The sequence below is a fragment of the Ceratotherium simum genome, chromosome 7, assembly GCF_057802395.1.
Source record: "Ceratotherium simum simum isolate JZ-2026a chromosome 7, ASM5780239v1, whole genome shotgun sequence".
NCBI lineage: Eukaryota > Metazoa > Chordata > Mammalia > Perissodactyla > Rhinocerotidae > Ceratotherium > Ceratotherium simum.
In genome coordinates, this window is record NC_141906.1 from 77,698,232 (window position 1) to 77,714,787 (window position 16,556).

Below are 16,556 nucleotides of genomic sequence, written 5' to 3' on the forward strand. Positions count from 1 at the left end.
ATTTGAGACATGTTGAGTTAAGGGTGCCTGTAGGACACTGGGGAGAGATGTCTGATAGGGCATAGAATTTATTGTTGTGGCACTCAGGACGATCTGGGTGTAGGTAGAGACGTGGCCATCATGGAAGAGGATGGCATCACCTCGGGAGGGTGGAACAATGGGGGAGTGGGGGGAAACTGGAGGGACTCCACTGACATTTACAGGATGAACCAGAGAAGAAGATGCTGAAGAGGTGGCCAGAGGGCAGGAGAAAAGCCAGGAGAGGGAGGTGTTGCAGGAGCCTAGGAGGAATGGTCAGTGTATAAATGCACATGCTGGGGCCAGATTCAGTACCAAGTAGGTCAGTAGGGACCTCAGGGAGGGCGGTTCCAGGAAGAAATGTACCTCAGTGGGGTTTGAAGTGTGGACAGTTCTTCAGAAGGGAGAAGTGAATGAGAGTCGAGACAGCCAGTAAAATGCCCACTCCCCCTCAAAAGTGGCCTTTGGGGAGAAGAATGAAACATAAAAGATGGAGGTGGGCCTCTGATTATCAGCTGAGGGAGGGAGGAGAGGGCAGATGTGCTGCCAGTGAGGTGACATTAGAAGCCTGTGGGGGATTGGGGGAGCCAGGACTAATTAGGAGAGCAGAAGAGGAAGAGCCACCAGAATGCGGACTGGTGCTGAAAGACAGGAAGGAACTTGCCAGGGGCAGGGAGGTAGGGACGGGTCAGGCAAACCCAACATCTGCGTTAACCCTGTGGGGTAGCCTCCTTTGGGGCCCAATATTCACTCAGCCTTCCTTCGGTACAGACATCCCTATCTACGGGTCAGAGGAGAAAGGCTTTCATCTGGCTCCTCACCCAGAAGTTACTTCCTTCAGATAACAAATGCTCTACTTATTAAGAAGGCATTAATAAACCCTCTGTACTCCCACAGAGCTTTATTCAGACTTACAGGAGAACACTTATCCTTGCATCTACATCTTTCCCATTAAATTGTGAGGGACAAGGACCAAGCCATCACAGTGCTTGTGCTCTACCTAGCTCTCTGTGTTCACCTGAGTGCCTCTTCTCCTCGAGGGGGCCTCAGGGAATTGTCAGTCTAATGAGGAGGCTAAGCCTCCCACACAAGCTCCAGATAACACAGGTACTGAGAGGATTTCAGGGAAGGAGGTGGGAAGGGCAGGATTAAAAAAGATTTTACTTGGGACCAGCCCTGTGGCCTGGTGGTTAAGTTCGGCATGCTCCGCTTGGGCGGCCTGGGTTTGGTTCCCAGGCGTGGACATACACCACCGGTAGGCAGCCATGCTGTGGTGGCGACCCACATACAAAATAGAGGAAGACTGGCAACAGATGTTAGCTCAGGGCGACCCTTCCTCAAGTGAAAAAAGAAACGAAAAGAGGTTTTTCTGCATAAGCTGCAAAAACAACCCTTGCCAGAAGAGGGGTGATCCTTGCCAGAAGAGGGTCATTTTGAAGAGCAGAGTTGGGAAAAGGGGGCCCTGTGGGTGGAGGGAACAGCAGAGCACAGGCACAGAACAGGGAAGCAGAGGCGTACCTGATAAAGAGTAAAAACCCCTCCTGAGCACTGGGCCCTGGGCAGGTGTCCGATGGACTTTATCTCATCTACTCCTTATCACAATGCTAGGAACCAGATACCATAATTTTGATGGGGAAAGTGAACCTAGACAGGTCACCCACTTCCCCAAGGTCACACGGCCAGTAGGTGGTGAGCCCTGGATGTGAACCAGGCGATGTGACTCCAGAGCCCTTGTGTAGAGGCTTACACCACACTGCCTCCCAGGATTAGCCAGTAATTCGCTTTGTCTGGCTGGTAAGAAAAGTCGGAAATCAGATTGAAAGGGAGATCATGAATCTTAGATCGGCTCTATTAAACTACTTCTACCCTCCAGCATTCATGTGTATAGCTGTAGGAGTGTCTCCCAAACCCGCCTGCCAAGGAACACTGCTCAGGAAGACACTGACATTTCTACAGTAAAGCAAGTTTGGGAAATGGTACATTATATCCTCCCCTCGGTGGTTCACAATCCTCATCAACATCTCAGAAGCATTAAGAAGTGGAGAGGCAAAGAAATCCCTTCACTTTGTTTAACCCAGGACTCGCCAACATTTTGCCCATCACATTTTGCAGCAGCTCTGTTAGCACCCTGCAGAACAGTGCTCAGGTATGCCCTTTGGGGACGCCAGCAGCAGCTTCAGTGGAGCATGCCAGGTGCTCTTGTCCCTGGTGGCCTGACTTCACAGCTGCCACACAGAGCCTGCTTCTCCTGCATAGAGACTCACATTGCCACTTGCTGTGTGTGGCGTTTGGAAAAGTCGTTCAATCTCCAAGCGTCATTTTTCTCAATTGTATAAAAAGAAAAAAACGTATAAACGCTTTCCTTGCATGGTGTTAAGAGGATTCAATGAATGGAATGAAGGCTTCGTTCCTTCTAGACGTAGAACGAAACCGAGGCTCCAGGTTTTCGTGGTGGATTTCAGGGAACTCAGGAGAAAAGGCTCATCTCCAAGTTTCTGCCCAGTGAGTAGCGAGCTCCGTGGACGCCTACGAACCTACTTGCAGGCACGGAAGGCCCCCCTCCATGGCCGGAGACTCCGGCTCGCAGCGGGGAGGGCGCACGGAAGAAGCAGGCGACTCCCAGCCCGGAGTGGACGGGGAAGCCGGGCTGCAGTGAGCCCAGGCTGCGCCCTGCCCGCACCTCCCCCGCCGGACTGGCCCGAGCGCCTTCTCGGGTCAAGACTCGGGAGCGGGGGGTGGAGGAGGGGCCGCGGTCTGGTGCCTCGCCGCTTCCGGGGGAGCCGGCCGGCCGTGGGGCCGGGCCTGCGCGCCGCACTTCCCCTCGGCCGGGCGGCGCGCTCGCCGCCGGACCCCGCGCCAGCCGGCACCGCGGCCGGACGCTCCGCGCCCCTCCAGGTGAGGCTCGGCGCGGGCGCGGGCGCGGGAGGGGCGCAGGCGCGGGCGCGGGCGCGGGCGGGGACGGGCGGCGGGGCCGGGGTCGAGGGGGAGGGCAGCCTGCGGGGCCCCGGCCGGGCCTCGGGGCAGGCAGGTCCCCCGCGACCCAGCTTCCCTTAGCTGCAGGAATCCCCTGCCCTCAGTCCCGGCTTGCCCCCTCCCGGCGGCACATCTGACCGATTTACCGCCTTCCTCTCTCCTCTCCCTTCGCCTGGCTGCCTCTAGCACCCAGAACACGGAAACAGAAAGAAATGGCCCTCCGAGAATGCTGTCACAAAGAAGCTCTGCCGGGAGCCCCTCCTTTAGCTTGGATTGGAGAGCTTGGCTCGGTCAGGTTGTTCCCATGTTTAACTGTAGTGCCTCTCCCCGCCTGCTCACATCCTTCTCTGCTCTGGTCCAGCCTCTCCCTCTGCTCTTCTGATGGTCTTGGTGACGGTGTTTCAGCAAGAACAAGGCTTCATTTAGGGTTAACCCTGACCTGTCGAGGCCTTCTTCCACAACCATTTCACGGACATCTCTCATGGGCTGGGCGCCGTGAGAAGTGCTAGAGTGACAGCATTGAACCGGACAGATTCAGTTGTCCTCCTGGAGACGGGTAAATTAGAGTTCACAACACACCCTGGTAAGTGCAACTAAGGGAGGGGAAGTAACGGAGTAATCCAGCAGCGACACCTAACCTAACCCGGGGGCTGCGGAGAGTCAGGAGTGACTGACTGTAAGTTCTGTTCCTCCACATTCTTACCAGTGCTTGATATTGGCTCTCTTTTTCATTGTAGCCACTCCGCCAAGTGCATGGGTAGTGGGGTTGCACTGAGGTTTTAATTTGCATTTCTTTGATGACTAATGAATTGTTCATCTTTTCATATGTCTGTTGGGCATTTGGATATCCTTATTGTGAAGTGGCTGTTCAATTTTCTACCCATTTTTTTAATAGATTGTCTCTTTTTCTGATTAGTTTGTAAGAGTTCATAAACATTCTGGATAGAAGACATTTATTGACTATATGTTTTTAAATTCTCCTCCCTCTCTCAGGAGATTGCCTTTTCACTCTCCTAATGATGTCTTTTGATGAACAGAAGTTCTTCATTTTAATGTTGTCTAATTTATCATTTTTTCCCTTATGGTTGTATTATATTTCTCCAGTTTAAAAAAATCTTTGTCTACCCTGGGGTAGGCAAAATGGGTGAAGATGGTCAAAAGATACAAACTTCCAGTTTTAAAATAAATAAGTCCTGGGCCGGCTCCGTGGCTTAGCGGTTAAGTGCGCGCGCTCTGATGCTGGCGGCCCAGGTTCGGATCCCGGGAGCGCCCCGAGGCACCACTTCTCCGTCCAACGCGAGGCCGAGTCCCACGTACAGCAACTAGAAGGATGTGAACCTATGACATACAACTATCTACTGGGGCTTTGGGGGGAAAAACTGAATAAATAAAATCTTTAAAATAAATAAGTCCTGGGGATGTAATGTACAGCCTGATGACTATAGCTGATAATACTGTGTTTGAAAGTTGCTAAGCTAAGAGAGTAGATGTTAAAAGTTCTCATCACAACAACAAAAAAATTTGTAGCTATGTGTGGTGAGGGATGTTAATGAGACTTATTGTGATGATCATTTCACAATATGTACATATATCAAATCATTATGTTGTACACCTGAAACTGTTATATGTCAATTATATCTCAATTTAAAAAATCAGGAAATAATCAAAGTCAGGAAGATAATCTTCTATATTTTCCTCTAAAAGCTTTATTGTTATTCTCACCTATAGCTACTATCCATTTGAAATTAATTTTTTTGTATGGTGTGAAATATGGGTAAAGATTCATTTTTTCCCACAAGGCTATCTAAATTGACCCTGCACCATGTATTAAAAAGCCCGTCTTTCCCCACTGCACTGCAGTGTCAGATTTGTCAACACTCGGGAGATTGTATAGATGTGGGTCTGTTTCTGGACACCCTGTTCTTCCATTAGTCTGCCTATCCTTCTGTATCAATATCACACTGCCCTAATTGTTGTTGCTTTATTATGAGTCTTTATTATTCTGGTAGTGGAAGTCCTCAGCATTGTTCTTCTTTAAGATCTTAGGTATTTTTAACCCTCCTGGCAAAGCCTTTTTCAAAAATATATAAAAAGTAGTCATTCTGTAAGCTCAAAAGGGGACTAATGTATAAGGGTATATTATAATTGGCATAATTTGTAAACTGTATCCATCCATAAATTCACTGCTGACAATCTATATCACATTCAGTGCCTGCATATTTACGTGAGACCTACAGCAAAGCAAATACAAAATAAATTCACATCATTTTAGTTAAAAATGACCTTTAATATACAGATGATATAGCTTCAAAACAAAGGGAATTTTTTTAAAACTAAGAAACTGAAGTTTTCCAAAGACAAATTTGCTTTTTGCAAAATATAGCAACATTAATTATATTGCTTCCTGTTCATGTTTGCTTGTAAGATATGTTCCTATGGGACTGAAATACAGCTAAGTTTTTAGATTTTAATAACCAAAGTAAAGTACTTTTGATTTATAATTAAATTTAAAATATTAGGTGCCTTAATATGCACACACGCACATATATATATTTTGTAAATTTTGGAAGACTTTGACATTTTTTAAAGTCTTCCACAATTTATGAAATGTAGTGCTGAAAACATAAGTGCCTTGCTATGTATTTAGCAAACATGCTTTATTTTAACACAAGTCATAAGACTACAGTCAATTAACCAGAATTCTATGACTGTTTTCTGCCTGCTAGAGTTCGATCTTAAATCTGACTTTCTAGCAAAATCACCAGTTTAGAACTTATTTCACAAAATCAATTCCAAGATTTGCTGGGCACTTTTCAATTATTCCACTGCTTATAGATATAAGTAACAATATAAGTTGAGACTAGTGGCAACTTGTATCAGAATTACCTGGGGAGCTCGTAAAAAAATACAGATTCTTGGGCCTCACTTCTGAACTACTGAATAAGAATTTCCAGGGGTATCTATAGTTTTTAAAGCTCTCTAGGTGATAATGATCTGCAGTTTGGTTTGAGAACCACTGATGTAGCCGACTAGACTAGCCTTTAGGTACATCAGAATCCTGGGGTACTGGTTTAAAAAGTACGTTCCCAAGTCGTACGCCCAGAGATTTGATTCAGTCAATTTGGGATGGAGTGCAGGAACTCGCATTTTAAACCATCATTGCAGTTGATCCCTGCAATTCACAGAAATTCGTTTTCTGTGCTGCATAACAAATTTAGCAGCGTAAACCAACACTTATTTATTATCTCATAGTTTCTGTGGGTCAAGGGCCCAGGCAAGGCCGGCTGAGTCTTCTGCTGGGGTCTCATGAGGCTGAAGTCCAAGTGTTAGCTGGGGCTATGGTGCCATCAGAGACTCAAATGGGGAAGGATCCACTGCCATGCTCCCTCAGCTTGTTGTTTGTTGGCCGAACTCACAGGTGTGAACACGGGGGCTATGCTAGGGTGTGTCCATCACAGTCCGAAAACCACTCTTAGAAACACTATATTGTGCTTATCAAGCTATTAACAATTATATCAGCACTTTAAGTGACATTGTCCTGCAAGTCCTAATGAATCCTGCCCTGACAAGTGTTTTACCAAGTGTTTGAGAAGGAAACTTAGCCTTTGAAACCAGTGTTCTTAATTTAAAGTCAAAATCAAGTGGTGTAGATGATAATTTATTCAACAAAGAAGTGAAAAACTCTTTCAAATAATTTAAACTTTTAAACAGACCAGTTTTTAGCATTCAAATTCAATGCCTTCTCCATTCATTAGCCTGACATACAATCAAAGATAGTATATTAGTTTCCTATTGCTTCTATAACAAATTACCACAAATTTAGTGGCTTAATACAACATATTTATTATCTTACAGTGTGGCGGTCAGAAGTCTAAAATGGATCAGCAGGGAAGAATCTCTGTACTTGCCTTTTCCAGCTTCTAAGGCGCCTGCAGTCCTTGCTCGTGGCCCCACATTACACCGACCTCTGCTTCTGTCGTCACATCCCCTTCTGTTGCTCTGACCCTCCTGCCTTCCTCTTACAAGCCCTTTGTGATTACATTTGGCCCACTTACATAATCCAGGATAATCTTTCCATCTCGAGATCCTTAATCACATCTTCAAAGTCCGTTTTTGCCATGTAAAGTAGCATATTCACTGGTTCTAAGGATTAGGATGTGGACATCTTTGGGGGACCATGATCCTGTCTACCACAGATAGTGATTCCAACTTAACACAATTGTAATATGAATTATATAAGATGTATATTCTAATCATATGGCTTCATAGGTTTCAGGACACTTTCTATATAATAGCTATTGGAGACCAGTTAGATGTTGCATAATATTAAATACACTTGGGATTTTTTGTGTGTGTGTGTGTGTGTGTGAGGAAAATTAGCCCTGAGCTAACACCTGTTGCCGGTCCTCCTCTTTTTGCTGAGGAAGATTGGCCCTGGGCTAACATCCGTGCCCATCTTCCTCTACTTTATACATGGGATGGCACCACAGCATGGCCTGATAAGCAGTGTGCAGGTTTGAACCTGCGACCCTGGGCCACCGAGGTGGAGTGCGTGAACTTAACCACTATGCTACTGGGCCGGCCCCCACACTTCGGATTTTATACAGTGAACCTTCATAATATTTCCCTCACAAAATAAGTTCGTACATATAATATCGGAAAAGCATTCTAAAAAACACTAAAGGTATCACGCTGTTGCTTTTTTTGAAGAAGCTCTTTACTAATTTTTTAATCAAGTCTTTGTAATTAGCTACAAAGTATGTATTTAGGTATCTATCATTCTACTTTATGAATTTTTTAAAAGCACAAGGAAAAGTGACCACATGTAAGACCACACAACAAATCAGAGAACAGATAGAGCTAGTGATTAGACCTTCCAGTTGGGGATTTGGGTTCATTATCTTCTTATCTGCTTGACAGCTATGTCTCCTGTATCTCGATATAGGACTATCACTAAATCTTGTAGAGATTAAAGCATATTTGAGTGTGACGGCTCCACAGCCACAGCTGCACAAGAACTGAAAAGTAACAAGGAAGGTGCAGGGGAATTTGAACTCCAGGAAGTAGACAGTGTACACGAATGGAACTTATCTGCCATCGTGCTCAATTATCCTATGTCAAAGATGCTGTTATTTTCTGTGTTTAAACTTTTCCATAACATTAGTCACAAGGGCTTATATCAACCCACTTCCAGTGGCATATGCTGTTGGGCAACTGGATTTCTTCTTAACCAAGCGATGGAAAAAGGCAATTACCAAAAATCGGCCTGTATTGCCAAAAGGGCAAGTCATTTCATAAAATGAGCAACTGAAATTTTTACTTTTTTTTTTTTTTTTTTGGTGAGGGAGATCAGCCCTGAGCTAACATCCGTGCTAATCCTCCTCTTTTTGCTGAGGAAGACCCGCTCTGAGCTAACATCTATTGCCAATCCTCCTCCTTTTTTTTTTTTTTTCTTCCCCAAAGCCCCAGTAGATAGTTGTATGTCATAGTTGCACATCCTTCTAGTTGCTGTATGTGGGACTCGGCCTCAGCATGGCCAGAGAAGCGGTGCGTCAGTGCGCGCCCGGGATCCGAACTCGGGCCGCCAGTAGCGGAGTACGTGCACTTAACTGCTAAGCCATGGGGCTGGCCCTGAAATTTGTACTTTTTGAGGAAGATCAGCCCTGAGCTAACTTCTACCAATCCTCCTCTTTTTGCTGAGGACGACTGGCCCTGGGCTGACATCCATGCCCATCTTCCTCCACTTTACATGGGACACTGCCACAGCATGGCTTGACAAGCGGTGCATCGGTGCGTGCCCGGGATCTGAACCAGTGAACCCCAGGCCGCTGCAGCAGAGCGCGCGCACTTAACCGCTTGTGCCACTGGGCCGGCCCTGAAATTTTTAAATCTATATCTGTTAAGTAGATTAAAGTGTTTTGTTAATTTTTTAACCTTTAGGCTATCATTAAAAATGTCAAATGATTCTCTAGTTTGTAAGTGTATCAAAGCCAAATAATGAATTTTAAAATTAAAACAAAATTGAAAAAATATTTAAATAATCTAAAAAGCAAGTGACATTCTGTCTACTATTGGGGGGAAAAAGGACATACTGAATTGTTGAAATGGAGATGTCGAGAGAGACAGCAACTCCTGGCCAGGAAAAGGATTTCAAACTCTAACAGTGGTTATTAGGCACTACCTCAACCTCAGCCCACCACTCAGGCGGTCTGAAATCTGAAGAATATTAGGTAGAAAAAGAAACTCATGTCCATGCTAATGTTTACCTTTGCGTGTCCTTTTGGCTGGCTTAGCAGCTGTTTTTCTCTTTCAAACATCTCTCTGGTTCCTGCACCCGCTCCAACTCTTCTTTCTGCCCGCCTTGCTGCTGCTGTTTAAGTTCTCCTCTTTTTTTTGAACTTGGGTATATTTTCATGACTCATCAGTATCTCTTGTCTTATATTCATCAGCTTGGCATAGGAGTATTAAACATTTAGTGGTGAATGAAGCCTTATTGTTCCACATTGAATGACATCCTTTAAATTTTGAAATCCCTTATTTCAGTGTGTCTGAGAACCCAAGTTGTTTCCACGTGAGTTCCCAAGGGTTTGTTCTGACCTCTGCAGATCTGTCAGAGTAAAAAGCAGTCCTCTGCCAGCTGCTCCATAGTTCTCAAGCCAAGTTCCCCAGCAGCCCTTCACCTGCAGAAGTGTCACTGGGTCATTGAGGATCCATCTTAGATCAGGGTGGGCTCAGCTCTATGTAGTATCCTCCCAGAAACCTGGGCTGAAAGAGCCTCCACCGTCAGAGACATCCCTGTCATTGTGGTGGAAAGAGAACATGGCAAGTTGCTCATCTCAGGTATTCTTGGTCCTTTGCATTTCCATGTAAATTTAGAAGGAGTTTGACACCTTTACTACCAAAAAACAAAACCCTTCTGGAATTTGGGATAGCACTGATCTAAAGATTAGTTTGAGGAAAATTGTTTATAATACTGAGTCTTCTAAACCATGAACATAATATATCTCTCCAATATCTAGATTATTTTAAATACATATAACCCACACTATTTTCGGAGCATTATACACCATGTATCATTAGCACTTTACATAAATTATCTCATGTAATCTTTGCAATAATGCTGAGAAGCAAGTTCTAGTGTTATTTCCATTTCACAAATAGAGATCTTAAAGCTTAGTGAAATTAAGGAGCTTACCAAGGGCCACAGTTAATAAGAGGTGAAAGTCTAGGCACTCTGCCTGCACAGTGTGCAGTCTTCACCACTATGTGCCACTATCTCCCTGAGCTGACAGCCAAGGGAGGGAAGTGGGAGGGAGGGAGGGATGGTTATTCAAAGGGAGGCAGACTTAGCGGAAAAGTCTCCCAGGGTTTCTTGGATGTGTTCTCTCTTCTGCTTGGCAGCTGTCTACCTGGATACACAGTTATTGGTCCGAATAGTAACTGTCCTTCTCCTCCCATTTCAGCATTTACACAGGAAGTCCCTAGAAAGAGCGGCCTGCCAACTGCCCTTCCCCAGATCCTGAATGCACTCCTGGCCCGGTGGAGCAGAGAACAGGTCACTGTACTGGTCATGCTGAGCTCATACCCTGTAAGTCTGACACTACTAGACAGGTCTGGGTTTATCTAGAAACCAGCTCCAATCGCAGTGGTGTCTGTGGAACCTATTTAGAGACTGAGCCTCTTCAGGTATTAGGAGAGAAAGAACATCCAGAGCCCACCCACTGGGACTAAGAGTAAGGTAAGTACAGCTTTTGTGATCCTCTCTCTGTCTCTTGTAGGATGGCTGTTCCGTGAGGTCAAGACTGGGTCCCCTCCCTTCTCCCGCTTTACCAATGCCTGGTCTCATGGGGTTAGTTTTGAGCGCAACACTATGGCATCCTCCTCCTCCCTCCCAGCTCCTCGCTCCCGGTCCAGGAAGCCTCTGGGCAAGATGGCTGGTGAGTGGAAGCGGACTCCTAATTCCACCTTGTTTCTGTGAGTGTAGTCCTCAGTATTCCTATTGGCACGGTGGGAGGCCCGCCTGGTCCAAACCCAGAGGAGAGATGCAGGGAGGCTGACGATGGGGTGGTGCTCCTGCCTCGACCTCAGTGTCCGGATGCTCTGTGGTGAGTGAGGAGAGGAGGCCTGCAGCAGTGGAAACCTCAGCCCTTGTGGCTCACAGGTTTTCCAGGTGTGCCCAGCTGATTTCCTAGCCTGGAAACCATTGTGCTGAGTGTTTTACACTGCGTCTCTTGTCACTACGTCTTCCAGAACCATTCAGAGGAAGGAGCCAAGCAGAAGGAGAAAACAAATCAGTCTCCAGAACACCAAACTTTCTGTCCCCATCAAAAGCTGGGAAGCTGAGTTGAAATCATTCTGGAGTACTTATAGTATACCAGATACTGGATTATCTCAATTAATCTTCAACCACAGTTAAAATGAACCCATTTTACTTACAGATAAGGAAATGGAGATATAGACTGACTTGCTTAAGGTCATTCAAAAGCAAGCAGCACGTCCACAATCAAATCTGTGTGCCTCACTCCAGTGTAGGTTCTGAATCACTATGCTCTTGAGGAGCTCTGAGCAGTAGCCTTCTTCCATTTTTACCCATTCGTTTTACCCATTTAGCAATAATCTAGGATTTCACAGGGCCAAAGAGATGCCAATCCCTCCCCCTCTTTCCCTCCCATAATGGTAGCCCACCTTAATCTAAACCCACCTCCCCTCAGTGCTGAAAGTGGGTTTGGAGACTGGTTGATCCTTACTAGGTTAATCTAGCTCTACTTACAGACTTGCAGATGGTTGACTGGTCAGCTCTACTGGGAAGTTCTGGTTAGGGTAGGCTAGGGGTACTAGAAATCGAAGGGCCTGGAGTAGGGCAAAGCCGACTTGCCCAATCAGGCTGCTAAAACAGCCAGAGTTCTTATGTATTCCCCAAACCTTTAAAGATAGTGGGAACTTTTAGGCAAGTCCTGGAAGATGTACAAAATAGCAGAGCAGTAGGTCTCTGAGAATAAAGCGGCCTTGTTTGCCAGCGCAGGGGAGATAGGCTGGAGCCCTGCCCCAGCCTGGGCTCCTCTCTGCGGGGCTATGAGGACGCCGCTTGGTGACAATACCAGGCCTGAGCAGTGTTTCTCCCCCCGCAGACTGGTTCAGGCAGGCCCTATCGAAGAAGCCCAAGAAAGTGCCCGTCTCCCCAGAAAGCCCTTCCAGTGACGTGTCACTGCCAAGCTCACAGGACAGCGACCCACCCCCGGGCCTCAGCTCAGTGGTGTCTCCTACCCCACCACCAACACACGTGGGCACCAGCAGCAGTAGCCGCTGGAGCAAGGACTATGATGTCTGCGTGTGCCACAGTGAGGAGGACCTGGAGGCTGCCCAGGAGCTGGTCTCCTATCTGGAGGACAGCACTGCCAGCCTGCGCTGCTTCCTGCAGCTCCGGGATGCAACTCCAGGCGGCGCCATTGTGTCTGAGCTGTGCCAGGCACTGAGCAGTAGTCACTGTCGCGTGCTGCTCATCACCCCAGGCTTCCTCCGGGACCCGTGGTGCAAGTACCAGATGCTGCAGGCCCTGACTGAGGCCCCAGGGGCAGAGGGCTGCACCATCCCCCTGCTGTCAGGCCTCACCAGAGCTGCCTACCCTGCCGAGCTCCGATTCATGTACTTTGTGGACGGCCGGGGACCTGACCACGGCTTTCGCCAAGTCAAGGAAGCTGTCATGCGTTGTAAGTTATGGGAGGAAGGGCAGGGGGTTCAGCCAGAGCATCTGATCTACTTAGGCTTTTAGGAGACAGCCACTGTAGCCTCATAGTTCAAAATGCAGCTTCTGGAGGAGACTGTTACTTGGGTTACAGACGTAACCCCTGTGTCTGGGTTTCCTCATTGGTACAATGAGAATGACACTATATGCCTCAATTAGTATATACACTAAATAAGAGTTCAGAACACGGCCTGGCACATGTAAAGTACTCCTAACAGGCAAGGCCCAGCACATGCCAAGTCCTCAATAAATATTACCCATTATTATCATATTAGTATTAATAGTATTAGGTTTCTCTCACTGAGGTCAGGTTGAAGATGTCCACTGAGAGCTGGGAAAATACCAGGTGCAAAATAATGGGAAAGAATGGCCTACGATAAGCGTATCCAGGGGAGGGCCATTATATTACAGTGGGTTTGGAAGTAAAATAGATAAAAAGGTTGAAGAGGCGGGACCTGTTGGGGGACACAGAGATGTGGGAGGGTGACAAGCCCGGTGATTTTGTTCCGTCTCTTTCAGATCTGCAGGCCCTCAGCTAACACTTGTTATATCACCAGGGGACCCAGAAAGTTGGAACAAAGCTGGAAACTGAGTTAGAGAGCCCAGGGCCTGGCAGGGCCGTGGATTCCAGCAGATGTGATGAGGCATAAAGAGCAGGTGTTTGCAGCACTTTGTATGTGATCCTGGGATCAGATTGCCCATCAGGCTTCCATTACTGTGGGCTCCCAAGAAGGCCATGGGGATGCTGGGGACTCCCCCAGGAAGGCCATGGGGATGCTGGGGACTCCCCCAGGAAGGCCATGGGGATGCTGGGGACTCCCCCAGGAAGGTTGTGAGGAAGCTGGGGACTTCCCAGGAAGGTCATGGGGAAGCCAGAAATAGGAGGTGGGAGGAGAGGTGCTGATACCAAGATGATCACCAATGTTTTGCCTCCTGGCTAACTGGATGTGAAGCCTGGTGCATTCCTGTCTTCTTCCCTGGAATCGGGCACTGGTGTAGAGATGCATTCCTCCTGAAGGGGCGACTCACCTGATTAATGAGCTGGAAGCCTCAGCATGGATGGTTTTCCCAGTTGAGTATCGAGTCCTTCACACTCACTCCACTGCAGTTCTCTTTACCAGGGACATCGTTCACTTCAGAAAGCTACATGAAGATGCATTCAGCACTGTACTCTATTTATTTTTATTACATGCCTGTCATTGAAGACTCAAACCCAGAAACCGTTCTGAATAGGAGAGGGCAGGGAGCAGGTGGGGTGAGAAGGAAAGCTCAGACCCTTCACCTGCCATCAAAAGCACTCCCACCAAAGCTTTGACACATGGGGGCCTCGTCAGGGGTCTGGCTGGAGCTCATGCTTTACCTCTGCTCTGAGACGGATCAGCATTTTTCTTCTGGCAGATGACTGGGCCCTTTGTAGGACAGGCAAGGTTTCATTCATCTGTTCTCAATAAAAGTTTGTTGTTGAACCGAAATGAATTTTATTCCCCCAATGTGTACTTTTGTGCCTCTTCTCTCACTTCCCCCACCATGTCCCCCTTTTACTGAAAAAATTTATATATATATTTTAATTGAGATATAATTGATATATAACATTAATTTCAGGGGTACAACATGATTTGATATTTGTATATATTGTGAAAAAATGTTTTTAATTATGAATTATTTTATTACATGCAAAAGGACTAAAGAATAATATAAGGTACACTCATGTACCAACTACCTAGCTTAAGAAGCAAACCTCACAGTCCCTATAGTGCTCCCTTTGTGCCCTTAATTATATTCTCCTCCCTTCTCCCACCAGAAGTAACCACTATTCTGAATTTTGAATTTATCTTTCTTAGCTTTTCTCTAGAAATTTATTACATGTATTCATCCCTGACAACAATATTTACTTTTACACGGTTTTATACTTTACAGAAATGGTATTATGTTTGTATTCTGCAAATTCCTTTTTTTTTTTGTTTACCATATGATTGTAAGATTTATCCATGTTGATGCATGTAACTCCAGTAAATTCATTTTCATTCCATTATGTAAATATACCACTATTTAGTCACATGTTTTTTAAAAATGGAAGTTTCCAGATTTTTGCTATTAAAAACAATTAAGCCTATGAATATATTTGTACATGTTTCTATGAGCAAGATTTTCTAGGATTTAGCCTTGATGGGGAACAGCTGGGTAGTAAAGCATACACATCTTCAGTTTTGGTAGAAGATACCAAATTTTCTTCCAAATTGGTTTTGCCAACTTATGTTCCTACCATTTGTGTATAACATGTTTTTCACGTTCTTGTTAACACTTGGAAGTATCAAATTTTAAAATGTTTGCTAATATGGTGGGTGAAAACTGGTATCCTACTGTCATAATATTCCTTTTTTCCTTTTTTATGAAAAGCTATATATCATATACTAAAAGGGAAGGGAAAAGTTTGATGAATCACCAAGATTCAACAATTACCAACTCAGAGCTGAGCTTGTATCAACAATAACCCCACTCATTCCCTCACCCCCACATCCTTTTGAAGCAAATCCCAGGCATTATTTTCTTCCTCCATATTTCAGTCTGTATCTCTAAATTTTTAGAAGTTTTAAAAACATATGACAATATAACAGTATCTTTTAAAGAACAGTTTTACTTTTTAGTATAAAAACTTTCACCTATTCCTTTGTAGTCCATTTTTTGTGTCTGATGTAGGAAATCCTTCCCTGCTCCTGTATTTTCTTCTGAAAGTATTTCACATCTAGGTCTTGAATCCACCTGCATATTTTGTTTGGGTTTTTGTTGTTGCTCTTGGCTTCTAAGTCAGAGATGCAATTTTGTTTTTCTATTTTTTTTTTTTGTGAGGAAGATCAGCCCTGAGCTAACATCATGCCAATCCTACTCTTTTTTTTTTTTTTTTTTTTGCTGAGGAAGGCCGGCTCTGAGCTAACATCTATTGCCAATCCTCTTCCTTTTTTTCCCCTTTTTCTCCCCAAAGCCCCAGTAGATAGTTTTATGTCATAGCTGCACATCCTTCTAGTTGCTGTTTGTGGGACGCTGCCTCAGCATGGCCGGAGAAGCAGTGCGTCAGTGCGTGCCCAGGATCCGAACCAGGGCCGCCAGTAGCGGAGTGCGTGCAATTAACCGCTAAGCCACCGGGCTGGCCCTGTCTTTCTATTTGAACAGCCATTATTTACTGACTAGTCCATCCTTGCCCCCGCTGATTGTGATGTCACTGCTGGCATATATTGTCATATGCGGGGGTCTACTCCTGGGTTTGCGCGCCTCCTCCTTTTGTGTGTTTGTGTATCCCTGTGTCAGTGGCACACTGGCCTACTTACAATAGTTTCAATAAGCCTTGATAACTTGTAGGTCAATTCTTCCCACTCTTCTTATTCATCAAAATCACTTCGACTTTTCTTGTTCCTTTACTCTTTCATATAAATTGTTTATTGTTTGTCAGGTTCCAGGAAAATGCCTGTTAGTATTTTTATTGCACTTACGTTGAGTTGAGAGATTAATTTAGGAAGAATAGATGTTTTTATGATATTGAATCTTTCCATGAAAATGGTATGTCTTCATTTATTGATGTCTTCAAATGTATTTCAATAAAGCTTTATAATCTTTTCCATGTTGGTCAGTCACATCTTTTATCAGATTTATTCTTTGGTACTTCGTAATTTCTGTTGCTACTGTAAAAGGTATTTTTTAATTTTATTTTATTTATTTATATATTTTCCCCCCAAAGCCCCAGTAGATAGTTGTATGTCATAGCTGCACGTCCTTCTAGTTGCTGTATGTGGGACGCGGCCTCAGCATGGCCGGAGAAGCAGTGCGTCGG

General features: G+C 45.4%; 1 protein-coding gene across 1 annotated transcript; it reads left to right on the forward strand.

The window, feature by feature from the left end:
- Positions 1-2,833: 2,833 nt before the first annotated feature.
- TIRAP (TIR domain containing adaptor protein) lies at positions 2,834-16,342 on the forward strand. The gene is made up of 6 exons (XM_087433919.1): positions 2,834-2,913; positions 3,178-3,574; positions 10,455-10,579; positions 10,770-10,928; positions 12,120-12,698; positions 13,253-16,342. Exons 4-6 carry the CDS (start codon positions 10,862-10,864, stop codon positions 13,270-13,272), a joined length of 666 nt encoding a protein of 221 aa, XP_087290045.1. The 5' UTR covers positions 2,834-2,913; positions 3,178-3,574; positions 10,455-10,579; positions 10,770-10,861; the 3' UTR covers positions 13,273-16,342.
- The last annotated feature ends 214 nt before the right edge of the window (positions 16,343-16,556 follow it).